General features: G+C 47.4%; 1 protein-coding gene across 1 annotated transcript in view; it reads right to left on the bottom strand.

Moving 5' to 3' along the window:
- Nucleotides 1–14,398, bottom strand: part of NECAB2 (N-terminal EF-hand calcium binding protein 2) — a 72,130-nt gene extending 57,732 nt beyond the window's left edge. Inside the window, exons 1-2 of the mRNA XM_054640797.2 lie at nucleotides 14,141–14,398; nucleotides 5,522–5,546 (exon numbers count right to left, since the gene is read on the bottom strand). Coding sequence (XP_054496772.2) covers nucleotides 5,522–5,546; nucleotides 14,141–14,338 — 223 coding nt within the window. The 5' untranslated portion in view covers nucleotides 14,339–14,398. The remainder of the gene's footprint in view (nucleotides 1–5,521; nucleotides 5,547–14,140) is intronic.
- Nucleotides 14,399–14,875: the final 477 nt, after the last annotated feature.

Here is a 14,875-nt window from a genome sequence, read left to right as displayed (position 1 = left end):
ACACAGCATTTGTGAAGGGCTGGAAATTGCTGGAAATTGCTGGAAATTGCTGGAAATTGCTGGTAGCTTCACCCATGTGTTCCTCTGGAGGCGCCCTACAACAGGAGTCATTCAGCCTTCCCCTCTGCTGCAGGCCAGGACTCTCCCTGCTCTCCCACCAGCATCCCTTCATCAAGAAATGCCATCCATGGGAGAAGCCTCCCTCTCTTCCTTTGTGTGCTGGTGTTTAACAAGGCTGATTTCTACTCAGCTGACACTTAGGATATGCCTTCCTGAACATTATGAAGAACTTGAGTTCTTGAGCATCTCAAGCTGGGGCTGAGAGATTTGCCTGAGGCTTGAGGCTTTTCATTCGCTTGGGTTTGGTTTTCTGCCTTTTTCCAAGCTTTTGGAGCCTGTGAGGTCCCCGTGCCAGGGGTCAGCAGTGGCACCAGGGCCACAAAGGCACCAGGCAGAGCAGCAGGGCCAGTGCCATGTGTGGGCAGCAGAGCTCCCTCTCCTCACAAGGGCACAGCCCCACTCACAGCTGGCCAGGCTCCCTGGCCAGTTTGTGGTGATGCTGATGTGCAAATGCAAAGCCATTTGTGTTCCCTTCTTGTCAGGAGCTCTCTATGTGCCCCCATGGTTTGTAGTGCAATTTGCTAGGAGACTTGTAGCACTGGGATGTGCAGACCTTTCCTTACACAGAATAGCAGCATAAATCTCATTTAATGAGCTCTTAAGTGACTAACAGAAATCTGTGAGCAGCTATTTAAAGGATAAGCCCTACTGGGATAGGAATGGGCACAATGCCATTGCCCTCATGGCTCTTAACCAAGGAGCCCTTTCCAAACACCAATTCCTGCTCCATTCATGCTTCCTTTTTCCCCCTTTATTAGCTCTGCTACGTCCTCTGCAGGCCCTCAGCTGATCATTTGTGGGATCTCAGCACATCGTTCCCGATGTCCAGAGATGCCAGGAGAACCCTTGGGGGTCTCGAAAACCCTGGAATGTTGCCAAGAGTGCTTGGTGGCTTGATTTTGATCCATCCATAGAAGTAACAAGAGTCTGAGGACAAGAGAATCACTTTAGAGTAAAAGGTGTAAAAGAGACACATTTAGAGGGTGAGATATAGACTTTAAGGTTTTTGGTACAGGGGGGTTATGGAGACAAGATGGAGAGATCGGGGCGTGTCTTGTCCTTCTTCTTTCTTCTTCTTGTCCTCCATCTCCTGTGATGATGTTGGCACTTGGGGATTGGTTTCTAGTGAAGGTGCACTTGCCAACATGGGCGAAAAGCATTGGGAAATAAAGGTAAATATTGTGTACGTAGGTTTTAGTATAAAAAGACATGACCGCCCCGTGGGTGGTCAGAGAGTGCCTGTGACTGCCTGCAGATCAGACCTCTGTTGGGCAGACAGAAAAATTTTGTAGATAAGAAATAATAAACAACCTGAAGACCGAAAGCTGAAGAGTCCAGACTCGTCCTTTGCATCGTGCCCACCAAAGAACCACCCTACCCGTGTCGGGGCAGAGACAGACAGCCGGACCCGACAATCATTCAGATCACTGAAAACTGAAACCTCCTCTCAGCATTCCTCTGGATTTCTTCACACTTCATTGGATTTCATTTCTGATAAGAGGAGCTATTCAGGACAGCATGCACTGAATGGCTTCATTCCCATCCTTCTCTAGGTATAATTTGAAGGGAGAACCAGAACAGTTTGGGCTTGGTCTTGGTACAGAAATCACAAGGGCAGCAACAGGAAGATGCCAGGCTGACTGAACCACAGTATTAACTCATCACTATCACTATCAATACTGCACCACTGCCAGCCCCTCCTGCCATTTTCTGTAGGAGTTTTATAACCAAGGTTTTGGCATATTTCCTTTTGCATCTCTCCTCTTCCAGGCCAGAGGTCCAGGGGAAAGCCCCTAAAGCTCCATTGCCTGGGAAGTCAGACCCGGGGGTGGGTCACACTGGTGCCCATTGCCACGAGCAGCATCTAAGAATTACAGCAAACCCCACCAAACTAAAGCACAGATCAAGCTGGCTGCACTTTGCATTTGGTTACACTCTAGGCATGGGGGCTGGGTAGTTGCAGTGAGTTGGAGATTTCCAGATAAAACATCAGTTTTTGGGAAGATGCTTATCTAGAATGGATTGTTAGCAGTTAGACTGTTCTGCCAAAATAAAACTCTTTTAATCTTTCAAAGAGAATCCTGGGCTATTTAATTGATTAGCAGCTTTCTAATGAGAGGATTAAGTACACAGTAGATAACTGAGATGATTGGCAGCTCTACTGCACCAGCCTAAAACAAGATGCTTCCTTTTTCCCAGCACATTCCAATTAAATGATTAAGTATTGTTTACTGGGACTGGGAGGATTACAAGACAGTAGGTGGATTTATTAGCAGAGAAAGGAAAAACACTCCTACACAAAAGAAAAAGATTATTTTGAATGACTAACAGCCATGCCCCTGCAAAGCATGACTAGATCTAACTGAGTTATTCACTCTCAGGTTACACTCCAGCCCTTCTCCCTTTTTCAGACCATTTGTCAGTTTATCCAGTTATCTCCAATGTGCTCAGCATTTCCAGGTGTCTTATGCAGACCATTTTCTGAGTTTATCATGTAGATAGTTACAAAACTACTTGATATTGTCATTGGGGAAAAGGTTGAGAACTTAGCTCACATTATAGACAGAATCTCACTTCTCTGGAACAGGAGATCAAGATGTTTTTTAACAAGCAGGAGATGCTTCATTAGCAGCCTTTTAGTACATGTAGGCACTGAATCAAATCACCTAAATACAAGTACCTGAACATGGCAGGGGAAATAACATGGTTTAGCATCTTGCAGCAAGAGCATCCAGTTTTACATGAATTAACAATTTATGTGAGAAGGTTTGGAAGAAAGGGGGAGGAGGAAGATGCTCTTAATCTCGAGCTATCAGGCTCCATAGTTACTGTGCCTGAACCAGCCACTCTGCTTTAACACAATATGTACCATGCTGGGGAAAAAAAATCAAAATGCTGAAAAGATTTCCAAATTTATGACCCCTTGACTGCACATTAAATGAGACTACTCCTTATCTTACAATCCCTTACTTTGCCTTTTAGGTAAGCCTCTAACCATCTGATCTCTGCATGGAAAAGTTAAATGAGATGTTGTGGTTAAACCAGATGTCAAGAGCCGAAGTTTTGTTCAGATTTTTCCCTGCCCTATTTCTGCAGGGTTCCTACACAGGTTTCTGAGAGTGGCTTTGGCACAGCTGAGGAAAGCCAGGGTTGCCAGCTCTGGGGGAAGCTGCCAGCCCTCTCTGCCATGGGAGCTCCCCCAGTGTCCCCATCACTGGGTAAGGATCCAGATCCATCTCAGCTGGTTCATCAGAACAGCAAAGCCCCAGCCAGACAGGAACCTCTGCAGCTTCTGTTCACAGAAGCACGTGAACTGAGTCAAATATTTTGGTAATCTGTGGACTTGTGTTTTTAACAGTCTGTCCAAGGCTCAGGGCCCCATCCTGGGATTCTGACAAAAATGAAAAGAGTGAGATTTTCGTTTTTCCTCAGAGGGCTGTGCACAGCACCTGCTGGGAGACATAAAAGCAGCAGGCTGATGCTTCCACTGTTCCTTGGAGCTGTAACAGGCAAAGCCATGAATAGCTGAATTTCAACAAATCAATAAATTAAAGTCCAGAATGTCACAGAGAAATTGTGAAAAAGAGATCCCCAGGGATACTAAATACAAAGATATTACCTCTGGCTCTCGAAACCTCTGAGCCCTAGTTTTCAGAGGGGCTGTACCAATGGAAATATTCTTGCACATCTCCTGCAGCAGCTGCTGTGAGCTGCAGGAGGCTGGAGAGGGGCAGTGGGGAGCTGTGATCCCAAAAGGCTGCAGAGGAACACACTGAGCTAATTATAATGAGTGGCAAACTCTGTTATCCAGAGCTCATCAAATATGAATGGCTGGTGACACTGGTCACCATGGCTAGCAAGTGTCAAGGAAAAAGCAGCATCTAAATAAATGTGAGGAGAAGCCCTGGAGGATGCACAGTCCTTCAGGGGACACCCCAGGATGACAGTGCCTGCTCTGTGGGACTGAGGGCAGGGATGCCCAGAGTGCCCCCTGGCAGGAGCCAGCCTGGGGGGCAGAGCTGTCACTCCACTCCAGCTGCTTTGTGCCAGCCTATGCCCCTGAAAAGGGAGAGGCAGCATTGATGCCATGGAGAGCCCCCACTGTGCTCCAGGAGCTGCAGGTCCTGTGCACTGCAGGCAACAAGAGTGGGAGCAGGGATGGAGAAAGCTCCTTCACCAAAGAGCCCCTGGCCCTCCTTAAGAGACCCAGCCACTCTCCCTGCACTGAGGGTCAGGAGAGGCAGGACAATTTACCTTCTCTGCCTGTGCTCAGTGGTTTGGTTTCCTCACCCCCTGTCAGTGCAGCCCCTGCTCTCACCCTTGGCAGTTCAAATACCTGCCCAGCACCATCTCTGAAGCCAGATAGCCAAGAACATAAACTCATGTTTTCTTCTCCACTCTCCTTGCATCACACAATTGCTCAGCTTTTCTAAGCAGCAAACTTCAGTATCTCATTACTCTGTCAGTTGCCATAACCAAGGGCCCACAGTTCCATGGCATTCACTTCTTATTTTGAGCCAGCTGGCAGCACCCTCCTTACCCAGGGGCAGTGAGGATGCCCATCTATGAGCACCAGCAGATACCATCAGGTATCTCCCTTCTAAAGCTGGAGGAGAACAACCAAACTCTCCCCTGTGCTCCTCTGCACAACCCTCCCACAGCTCCCTCTGCAAACACATAGAGTTTTGATGCACATTGAATTTTCTTCTTGTACAACAGGGAAAGAATAGATACTAGCTCTTGGGATTCTATCTAAAATAAAACTGATTTTCAGGCTGTGGAAGAATCCTGGGGTTGGGCCCACTGATTCTTCTTTCCTTCAGCTTGTTACCTTTCCAGTTCTCCCTTTCCAAGTCATTTAATGAAGACCCATCCAGATTATTCCAAACATAAGGACTTGGCTGGGCCAGTGCAGGTGTTCAGCTTTCCACAGGCACAGACTGAAATCACACATCAATGTGTGCTGCTCTTTGATGTATGGTCCAGTCCCTCAGGAACCAAACTATTAATCTTGCCAAGTTAGGTTTGTTTTGCAGAGCTACTTCAAGCTTGCCAAGGGGTGGATCCTCATTTATCACTTACCTGTGATTTATTTTTATATTGTTTTTGTGAAATTGCTCTTAATCTGGTGATTCTCCCACACCAACCTGTATACCAGGATCACTTCTGCTCTAAGAACATCTTTTCCAAAAAAACCCCAAAAGCTTTTCTGATGTTTTGAGTGTATCAGCATCAGACTCAGTAAACTGAGCAACATTTAAACTTAACATTTTAAGAATGTTTAAAATGTTAAATAGTTAAACATTTAAACATTCAAACATTTGGATGTTACTACCAGGAAAAACAGTAATACTGATAATAGTCCAATCAAGAAATGTGAAGTATGAATGCACAGACTTACCATTTTTGTCAGCTCTTCTGAAAATCTAGAATTGAAAGAGAGAAAGAGAAATGTGTTAACTGTTGTCCAGCATGGGGGTGAAGCCCTTTGCTCAGCCCCACACACAGGGCAGGTTCAAGTGCTCCAACCCCTCAAGACCCAGTTCAGGGCTTTACTGAGCTCACCCTCCCCAAGACTCAGCTCATCTCCCCTAGAACAACACAAATTACTGGTGGAATAACTGGAATAACTGGAGGAAATGCTTTCAGCACTTCCAGCACCTCCCTCACTTAAAGCTGAAACCATGAATCCAACACCAGAAAAATACACACTAAAAAAAAAATCTCAAAAGTCACGCAGCCAGTCCAGACAATTTCTCTGGAATCAATAAAATCTCTTAAACCAAGTTTCACAGCTCTGCACTTCTGAAAAAAAATTATTTACAACATTTTTTTTAAAGCAAGTCTCCTGCGTGGGAAGGAGATTATATTTAGACTTAAAATTACAGCGTGGAGAACAGCCCACAGAGAGGAATCAAATGGCCATTTCAGAAAGAAAAAAAAAAATTGCAATAATGTGTAGTACTGTAGAACTTGCCAGGGAGAAAGAGAGCAGAAACAACTGCAACTTTTTTCACCAGTCTCATCTGAGGAATTGTCCCCTAACACTGAAATCAGCTGGTCCCGTGGAGGGCTCTTGCTCTCACTGAATTTTTAGCCACACACACTGATTACACATTCATTAGCTAGCCCCCCTGACTTGATGCATATGCATTACTTCATTTTACACAGTCACACCCCTTAAGAAAAATCCTCTCATGGATCTTCAACATTTGGTGTCCTTTGTAGGTGGCTGTTCCTTGGCCCCCACTTTTGAGTGAGCCAAATACCTTTGTTTTGCATAACTTCTACTTTGTCAGCCCTGCAGAGCTGAGCTGCCATCCTGCTTGTGTTTTGCATGACTTCTGCATCCCTAAATGACATCCTTCATCTGCTTCTCCAGGGCTGTGCTGTTTTGCTCTACTGACCTTGCCAATAAAATGCAATTAATAGCAAAAGGCCTGTGCAAAGGCTGGAAAATTACAGGTGCCTGCCAAAAATGGCCACTAGCACAGGTTGGCCATAAATTACCAAAAAATTAACGTGGGCAGAAAAGGTAAAATATTCTCATCATCTCTTCAGGCCTGACCCTATTAATTTGAGCAAGAACAGAGATTTTAGTTGTGCAAAGAAATTTCCCTGAGGAGGGAATAAAAGCACCAGCAAGACAGATCAGAGTCTGCCATAAAATAGAATCTCATATTTTCTGGGTCACAAAACCATTAAATAAAAAAAAAAGTACCAGAAGAGAAATTGCTGCACAAAACAAGAACCCCAAGAGACAAATTGAATTGCAGAATATGCTACTTGACTGAATATGGCTTAATTAAGGAACATTAATCATTCTTTTGTCCAAAGTCCTTGTGAGGCTCTGCAGCCTGGGGCAGAGTCAAAGCAGGACTCTCTGGTACTTCAGCCTGAGCCAAACCAAAGTGTTGGGAGTCACAGAAGCTGCCTGCAAGGATTACAGCTTGTGACCACACCAAAACCCCTCTTGTGCTGATCTCCATTTTCTTAGACAAATTAGAAGGTTTGGGAGGGAAAATCCAACCTCTCTCTATACTTATAGATTTCATTGATGTTAAATTTGGGGTTTGAAAGGCCAGCCAGTCATGGCTTGTCTATGGGAAGAAGGAATAAATCCCAGCAGGACCCCAGCAAGCTGCATGGCTTTGGCACACATCCCTCACTGTGCCCTGCCCACTGTTTGAAATATTCCTCTTCTCATGGCTTGGACATCCCAAATCCTCACTCCCCATGAGCACCTCCAGAGGAGGCAGCTCTCTTCCTGGATGCTGCTTATTTCTGGGCTTTTTGTTTCATCAGCACATCCCTCTGTTGCTCTTCCCACTGCTTTGAAACCAAGGTATTACAGCCAGTCTCACACAGCAGGAACAGTGCCTGTCCTAAGGTCCCATGGGAGATCACCATCCCACTAAGAACAGCTGGCAGAGGGAGAATGGCAAGGCAAAACCAACAGGTAAAATGGAGATTAAAAAAGGAGAAAGGTTCAACCTGCAGTGCTCTGCTCTATGGAGCTGTTTACCTTGCAAGGAATACTCAGAGCAACAGGAAAAAAAAATAAGAAATGGAAGAATTGCTTAGAAATTGGAGTATTTATATCCAGCTTCACTAAGTGAATATTTCAGGGCTTTAACTGTCCCAGACACTCCTTAAAGTATGACTATTAGTAAATGAACACGTTGATGTGTTGATGAAAGATCACATTGGCTGTGTTACTTATCAAAGTTTATTCTACAGGACCAAGCTGCTTGGCTTTTATTGCTAATGAGCAGGATTTATTCTTTCAACTTAATTGAACCACCTAAAATTTGCACACATAAAAAAAAAAATTAAACTGGGACACCTGGAGGGAAAAAACAATTTAAGATAAAGTCATCTGTCAGCACAGGCAGGCACTGCATCAAGATATGAGCCCTGGAATGAGCATCGGGAGCCTGATAAAGATGTAATATAGTCTGTGATAGCTTGGCAGTGCTGCCAAAAATGCTGCTGCTGTGAAGACCCAGGATTTATGTTCTAGCTCAGCAGAGTGCCCTCCCCCACACAGCCCAAAGACACCCTCTGCTCAGGTCTTGGATTAGTTGTTCCAATGGGGGAAGGAGGTGCTGAGCTTTCCATAAGGGAAAGGTGTAAAATGTAAAGGGGATGGAAGGGAAACCACAGCTTCCCTATGGACCAGAGGGCAGACCCATGATGGTGCCAGGCTCCCAGGGAGCTGGGGGCTCCCCCCAGCTCCAGAAGAAGGGAGCACCACTGAGGCTGCTGTGTCATCTCCAAGGCAGAGCTGCAGAGCCCAAACATCCCCAGCCAGCAGCAAAGGCACTCAGACTCAGCCAAGGCAGCAGCCCTGGAGGTCAGGGAGAGAGGAGCCAATGAAATATGGATGGAGAAGTGCCCTGTCCTGCCAGGGCCTCAGCAGCAATTGGCTCCCTGTGCCTGCACGTGGCCCAGGAGCGTCCCCTGGCTCAGCCTGGCCAGGGATGCTCTTTCCGCTCCATCACCCCCTGTTCCCAACCGCGGGGGCAGTGCAGGATCTCAGATGGGAAATGAGGAATTATCCACTTCAAGTACCACAGCCACCATCTCCCCCATCAGCTGTGCTTTGAAGCTGCTAAGCAAAGGCTCCTGAAGCACAGGCTAAGTCACAGAGTGAGCCCACAGGATGCCCACAATATGGGCATTAACCCATTCCATAGGGTTTATACAGGCAGTGCATTCAGTTTGCTGTCTGTGGCACACTTAACCCATTTACCAGTGGTTTAGATGAATATAAACACTATTTTCTCTAAAGCAAAGAACTTCTGTCAAGACTTCCAATAGGTTTTCTCTAAATGTATGATTTTTCTATTCTCTCAAATGGCTACTGTAGATATTTAACTGCCAGAAGTAAGCAATTCAAAACCCTGGTGGTAATAATAAATGTGAAAAAAAAAAGATGGCTTCAAATTTAAACGTTTATATCTGCCTTCTCATAGCTCCTGGATGAGAACATGCCACACTGGAGGCTTCTTAATAAAGGGTTTCTCACAAATTTTCTTAAATTCACAATAGCACTCCCCTAAGAAGCCCAAGAATTATTAAAGGTTTGTGGAGTTTATAATCCTTTCACAGGTTAATAAGATGTTGTTTTAAAATAGATTGCAGCTGAGCTGAAATTCTGTTTACCATCATAATCTGGGTGCAGAATAGAGGACAAACATAATCGTGTCTCATGCATGAGGAAAACCAATGGATGAGGAGGCATCCAGAGACCCACACAGACCTAAAAATATTATTGATCCTCATACTATGTTCCTGCATTCCTGTTCTGGCTTTCTGTTCCTCTCCTTACAAGTCTTGACACTTCCTTTGGAGTTGAGACAAGGTTTTATATCAGGTATGTCCTTTGTTTCTCAAACTTGAGGCACCAGTAGGAATCTCCTCTCCTGCAGCCTCTCTCTGTTGCTCTTTCTGGTGAAAATGTGAGAAAATAATGACCTGAAGCTTTGTCACTATAGACTATGTCCTTAGACACCCTCAGGTTAATGAGTGTTCCCCATTCTAGGAGAAAGGTTTTATTTTGTGTTTCAGTAAGGAATATGCCATTGGTGTAAAAATACTGTCTCATCTGCACTGGCTCCCCACAAAACAAGGCTGCTGCAGAGCTCCAGGTCTCTGGGCATTTTACCACTTCAAAGCAGATCCTTTTTCTTTTTCCCTTCCTCCCCAAGAGAAGAGCAGCTGACACCATGTCCCAACCTCTGCTTTCACTCTTACCTTCTCTTTAGACTTCACCTGGCTGTCCTAAATTAAAGTTGCATGAGAGAGGTAAGAGCTGCAGCTGATGTTCTGACCTGCTGATGCTCAGCACCAGAAGTTACTTTTCTGTTCAGCTGCATTTCAAGCACCCACTTGCAAAGGCTGGAGATCAGAGGAGAAGGGATGGACTCTCCTGTGTGATCATGTACCTGGCAGTGAGCAGCTCCTGAAGGAACAGAGCCTGGCCTGCCCTGGCCCTCCTCTCCAGCTGTGCCTGCAGGTACAGCTCAAGGGAAGATGTCAAACCATGGATTTCACAAAGGGAGGATAAAGGAGGAGGAAAATAGCCCTCCCAGTTCACTCACAGTGAGAAGGTAAACAAGGGCAAAGGAAGGGGAATGAAGCAACATTGAAAAAAAAAAACCCAACAAACAAAATGAAAACAGAAGGAAAAAGGTCAAAACAGAAGAGGAGTGAGAAGGGATTCCTGGGATTCCTGTGGTTGCAAGAGCCTTGCTATTGAGGGCTGCACTGGCAATCATTCATTGACAGAATGGCTGGAAATGGCAGTTCTGGATGTACATTTGGAAATGCACCATTGGCACAACCCAAATTCTCTGTATCTTCTATGCAGAACCTCACTCAATCCCATGGGGCTGAAGAAGCACAAACCAGATTTGGCCACATAAGCGAGGTTGCAAGATGAGCCATAAGAATGAGAGATGGATTTGAAATGATCTTTCTGTCAAAGAATAAAAAAATCAGATAAGGGTCAAAATTAGTTTTCCGCAAACAACAGGGTAGATAAAACAGAAAGCTTCACCTGGCCTGAAATGAATGGAACTGTGTTCTTCAGGAGTGTTTAAAATAAAGCCAAAAAATCAATGCATTGGCAAGAAAGGAGGCAGGGAGGCCAGTGCTGCTTGGGGCTCACAGTCCTGCCATTCATAACCAAGGCTGACCCTCACTTTAGATGCCAAGCAGGAGATGAGCTGTGAACCAGATGGAGCATCTTGAGCTGCAGCTGCTGTGACTGACCTGGCCTCAGGTGCTCTGGGCTTCACACCTCTGCTGTCAGCTCAGGCCTTTGGCAGTGACAGGAAGGCAGGAGATGAGCAAGGCAGTAAATCAGCCAGCTCTGAAGCACTCCCAGAGAGAACAACACCTGCCTGGACATTCCTGTGCCTCCAGAGCCATCCACCTCAGCTCTGTGTTGCACATGCACTCATTCACACTCAGCAAATGCAATCTCACAGAGAATATACACCCACACAATATATCCTCCTTTTCACAAGCATTGTGACATTGAGGATTTGTTCTTGACTGGAAATGCCACCATCTCCTCTTGTGGGTTGGAGCAGCTCTGTGACAGTGTTTAATACAGGGGGTTTGTCCTTGTGGGTGCAGGAAGCACCAGGTGTCCTGTGTCCATCCAGCCTGAGTGGCTGCCAGCCCTGAGCCTTGGGCTCCTGCAGCTGGAGCAGACCCAGAGAAGGCACCTGAGGGTGGGCACAGGATGGGTACAGACCCCTGGCTCAATCTCAACCCCTTACGATGATTTGTCCAGTGTAAGAGCTGACCATTCATTCATTCATTCATGCTGACCTAGTAAACATTATTCAACCTTTTTTAATCCTTTACCTAAAAGGCCTGAGGCAAAGTAAAAGAAAAGCACAGGAGCCAGCCCAAAGTTAAGACTGATCCTCCAGGGGCAGTAGCCAGGTTGATGGCAAAAGACATCTCAGCCCCTTGTTGTGTTTTGTTCCTCTTCAGCCCTCAGTTTTGTCCCACAACAGCACAGTTGTGTTTCTTTGGTGGAAGGAGCACAGGGAAGTTTGTTCTGACACACCAGACACCCTCATGGAGGAGTCAGAACAAGAGCACTGGGGATGGATGAATTAAAAGAAAGCCAGAAGAGGAAGAAGAAGTGACTAAGGTACTATTAGTGTCAAAGCCATTTTATCTAATTCATAACCAAGCCCAAGCTTTCCCCTCCTCCCCCAGCCCCCAAGAAACTTCCCACATAGCACACCAGCTCATAGAAACCTGTTAGCCAAACATAAAATCTTTTATTTCTTCCTCCCCCCTGGAGAAGCTGCACTGCTGCGTGGCTGGGACTCGCTGCTTCCCCAGCACATCCATCAGCAAAAATGTGAAGGAGTTAAATGGAAAACAGGTTATCATCCCTGAGCATTCAGTGGGATGCTTGTTACTTTCATGCTAATGTGTGAAAATTAAGCTAGATAGGTGTTCCCTGTTGAAACCCTTTGTATGAAAAGGGGGTCTGCAGTGCACTTGAAGAGCCCATTACAGCGAAGCCACAGCTTCAATTGCCTTTGCTTTTGTGCCTGGAGAAAAAGGAGAAAATCAAGTTCTAAGGAAGGAGGGGAAAAAAAACCCCTAAGCTCTCAAATCTTACATTTCCAGAATCCATTTCTACTTTCAGCAGGTGAGAAAGGGCTCCCAGTACCATTGTGAAAGGGAAAAATGATCAGGAGCTGCACGCCCAGCTCTATTGTGCTTCCCACTGAAATAATACAATGCTCTACTGTGTTTCCCATTCTGAAAGTTCATGACTCCTTTCCTAATCTCAAAGCTCAAAGTGAAAAAAAAAATCACTTAGAGATAGTAAAATTGAATGGATAAGATACCATTTTGGTGGCAAAACACTCCTAACTCAAGAAACCTCTTAGATAAATTTAACGTTGCTTCCTAATTGCATTTGTGCTCTGAAACGCAGATTCCAAATTATTGTAAAATTTTGGCAATTTCAAGTCAGATTAAAAAACAAAACAAGCCAAAACCAAAACAAACCAAAACAACAAAAAATAGGAAAAACATCCCAGGAATTCCCTCCTGAGCAAGTTAATTCAAAAGACATGAGGGGGTGAGTTGCACTTGTTTCCCCAGAAGCTCACTGCCCCAGCCTGCAGCTGCCCACCTGCCGGCCCCTAACACGGGCAGGGTCACCCACCCATCCATCCTGCTCCCTGAGCTGCTTTTGGCAACTGGAGACCATGGTTCCTCAGGGAACCAAAATGCCTCTCAGCTCAGGGTGCTCAGAGATGGAAGAGTTTCAGACTCTCCAGCCCACACCAATGCCTACGGGTTCAGCAAATTATTTACAAAATGTATGGGCTTGCCTTGAAGAGCTACTACTGCCTATCCTGTCTCTAAGGAGAGCACGAGTTATCCTTTACTACAGCCAATGCTTCAGTAGTTTATTTTGCATTCATTACTTCTTTTTTAATTTTTTTTAAGCTGGGAGATAGCAAAACAGAGGATCCATGTGTTTAATTACTGGATGCTGCAGAAAGATTGTAATTACAGCATTTGCACTCCGGCTGATTCCACCCCACTCTCCCAATTCATTTAAGTGCAAACAGCCTCGGTAGCTCCCTAATCAGAAGGTCTATAAATACAGCAATCGAGGCACTGAGCACATCCCTACCAGCCCCCCAAACCAGGATTAAACACCTGCAGTGCATCCTCAGATGCAGGACCTGGGAAAAGGCTGCAGAACCTGGGGTGTACACCCATGCTCAGCCCATCCAGGGGGTGCAGGGAACGGGGCACCTCAAAGCCCAGCCAGCCCCGAGAGTTCAGAGTCCTGTCCAGGAGAAGGACACGAGCTACATCTCTGTGCCCATCCTGCGGGTTCAGGAGAGGCAGTGCAGTACCCGCACCGCACCCCGTGCCCAGCCCGCTCCAGCAGATGCAGAACCAAGGTGCAGCTTTTCCCCAGCTGTCCCAGAGAGCGCAGGGCAGGGGACCCAGGGCACCCCGACAGTCTGGGCTGTGCAGCACCGGGACAAGCGGGGGCAAGACCCGGGCTGCAACCCCACAGCCTGGGCAGCCCCGGGGCACCGATCTGCAAAGAAGTTGTTAAATCTGAGCACGCCTAACCCAAGGAGCCCGGGAGATGCAGGAGCTGGGCTGCATCCCGTGCCCACCCCATGCCCATCCCATCCCATCCCAGCCGGCCGAGGATGCGGGGAGCAGCCCTGCTGCCGAGCCGCCCGCGGTGCGGGATCCAGGTGAGCTGAGAGCCGGGCTGCAAACCCTGCTCAGCTGCTCCGGGAGATGCTGGACCCGGGGAACAACAGCGACCCGAGGGGCTCCAGCGGCTGCGGGACACGGGCGGGAGCCAGCGGGACCCGCACGCCCGCCCAGCCGGGATTGCCGGAGCCGGGCGGCTCCGGGCAGCGCGGGAGCGGGGGAGCATCCCCGCTGCCGAGGGGCGGCAGGAGCCGGGCTGCGGGGCGCAGGGAGCACTCACATCGAGGATGACGGAGGTGCCCTTCCTCTGGGCGGCGGTGGCTCCCGGGGCCAGCAGCTCCCTGTCGGCCAGGCCCTTGTCGCCCATCCTGGCGGCCGCCCAGCGCAGCAGCCCGTCCAGCCCGCGCAGCGCCGGCGCCGGCTTCCGCAGCAGCTTCTGCACCCCGGCCCGGCAGTACCGCGCTGCCTGCTCGCACATCGCTCAGCCCGGCCTCATCCCGCCGCCGGGACTCCCCCTCCTTCCCCTCCTCCTCCTCCTCCTCCTCCTCCTCCCACAGCCGCTCGGCGGGCAGCGGGCGGGTCCGGGGGATGCTGCCCGAAGAGCGAGGGGGGAGTTTTGGGGTGGGGGGAGGTCAGCTCCCCCCTTCAATGCAAAGCACCTTTTTAGGGATTTTATGTCGAAAAGGCTGTATTCGTGTTCTCTCCTCTCCACAGCAGATTTTAGCAGCTCTTTGTGAGGGCAGAAGAGAATAAATTTGTTGCTAGTAAATAAAACTTGCCCCTGCAACCCTATCTCTCCCCCAAAAAGTCCCTATTCAATGAATGGTCAGCGATTCCAGGTGGGGTATTGCAGCATCTGTGGCTACAGCACTAACCACAGTGCCCAGCTGGAAAATATTCCTAACCCTGTAATTCTGTATTGTGAAGGTATTTCTTTGAGATTCTCCTGTGCTCAGCTTCATCCTCTAAATCAGCAGGATTTAGACTTGCAGTAGAGACAATAAATCTTCTGGAC

This window comes from Agelaius phoeniceus, chromosome 12, assembly GCF_051311805.1.
Source record: "Agelaius phoeniceus isolate bAgePho1 chromosome 12, bAgePho1.hap1, whole genome shotgun sequence".
Lineage (NCBI taxonomy): Eukaryota > Metazoa > Chordata > Aves > Passeriformes > Icteridae > Agelaius > Agelaius phoeniceus.
Note: the sequence above shows the minus strand (reverse complement) of the source record. Positions and strands in the feature narration are given on the sequence as shown.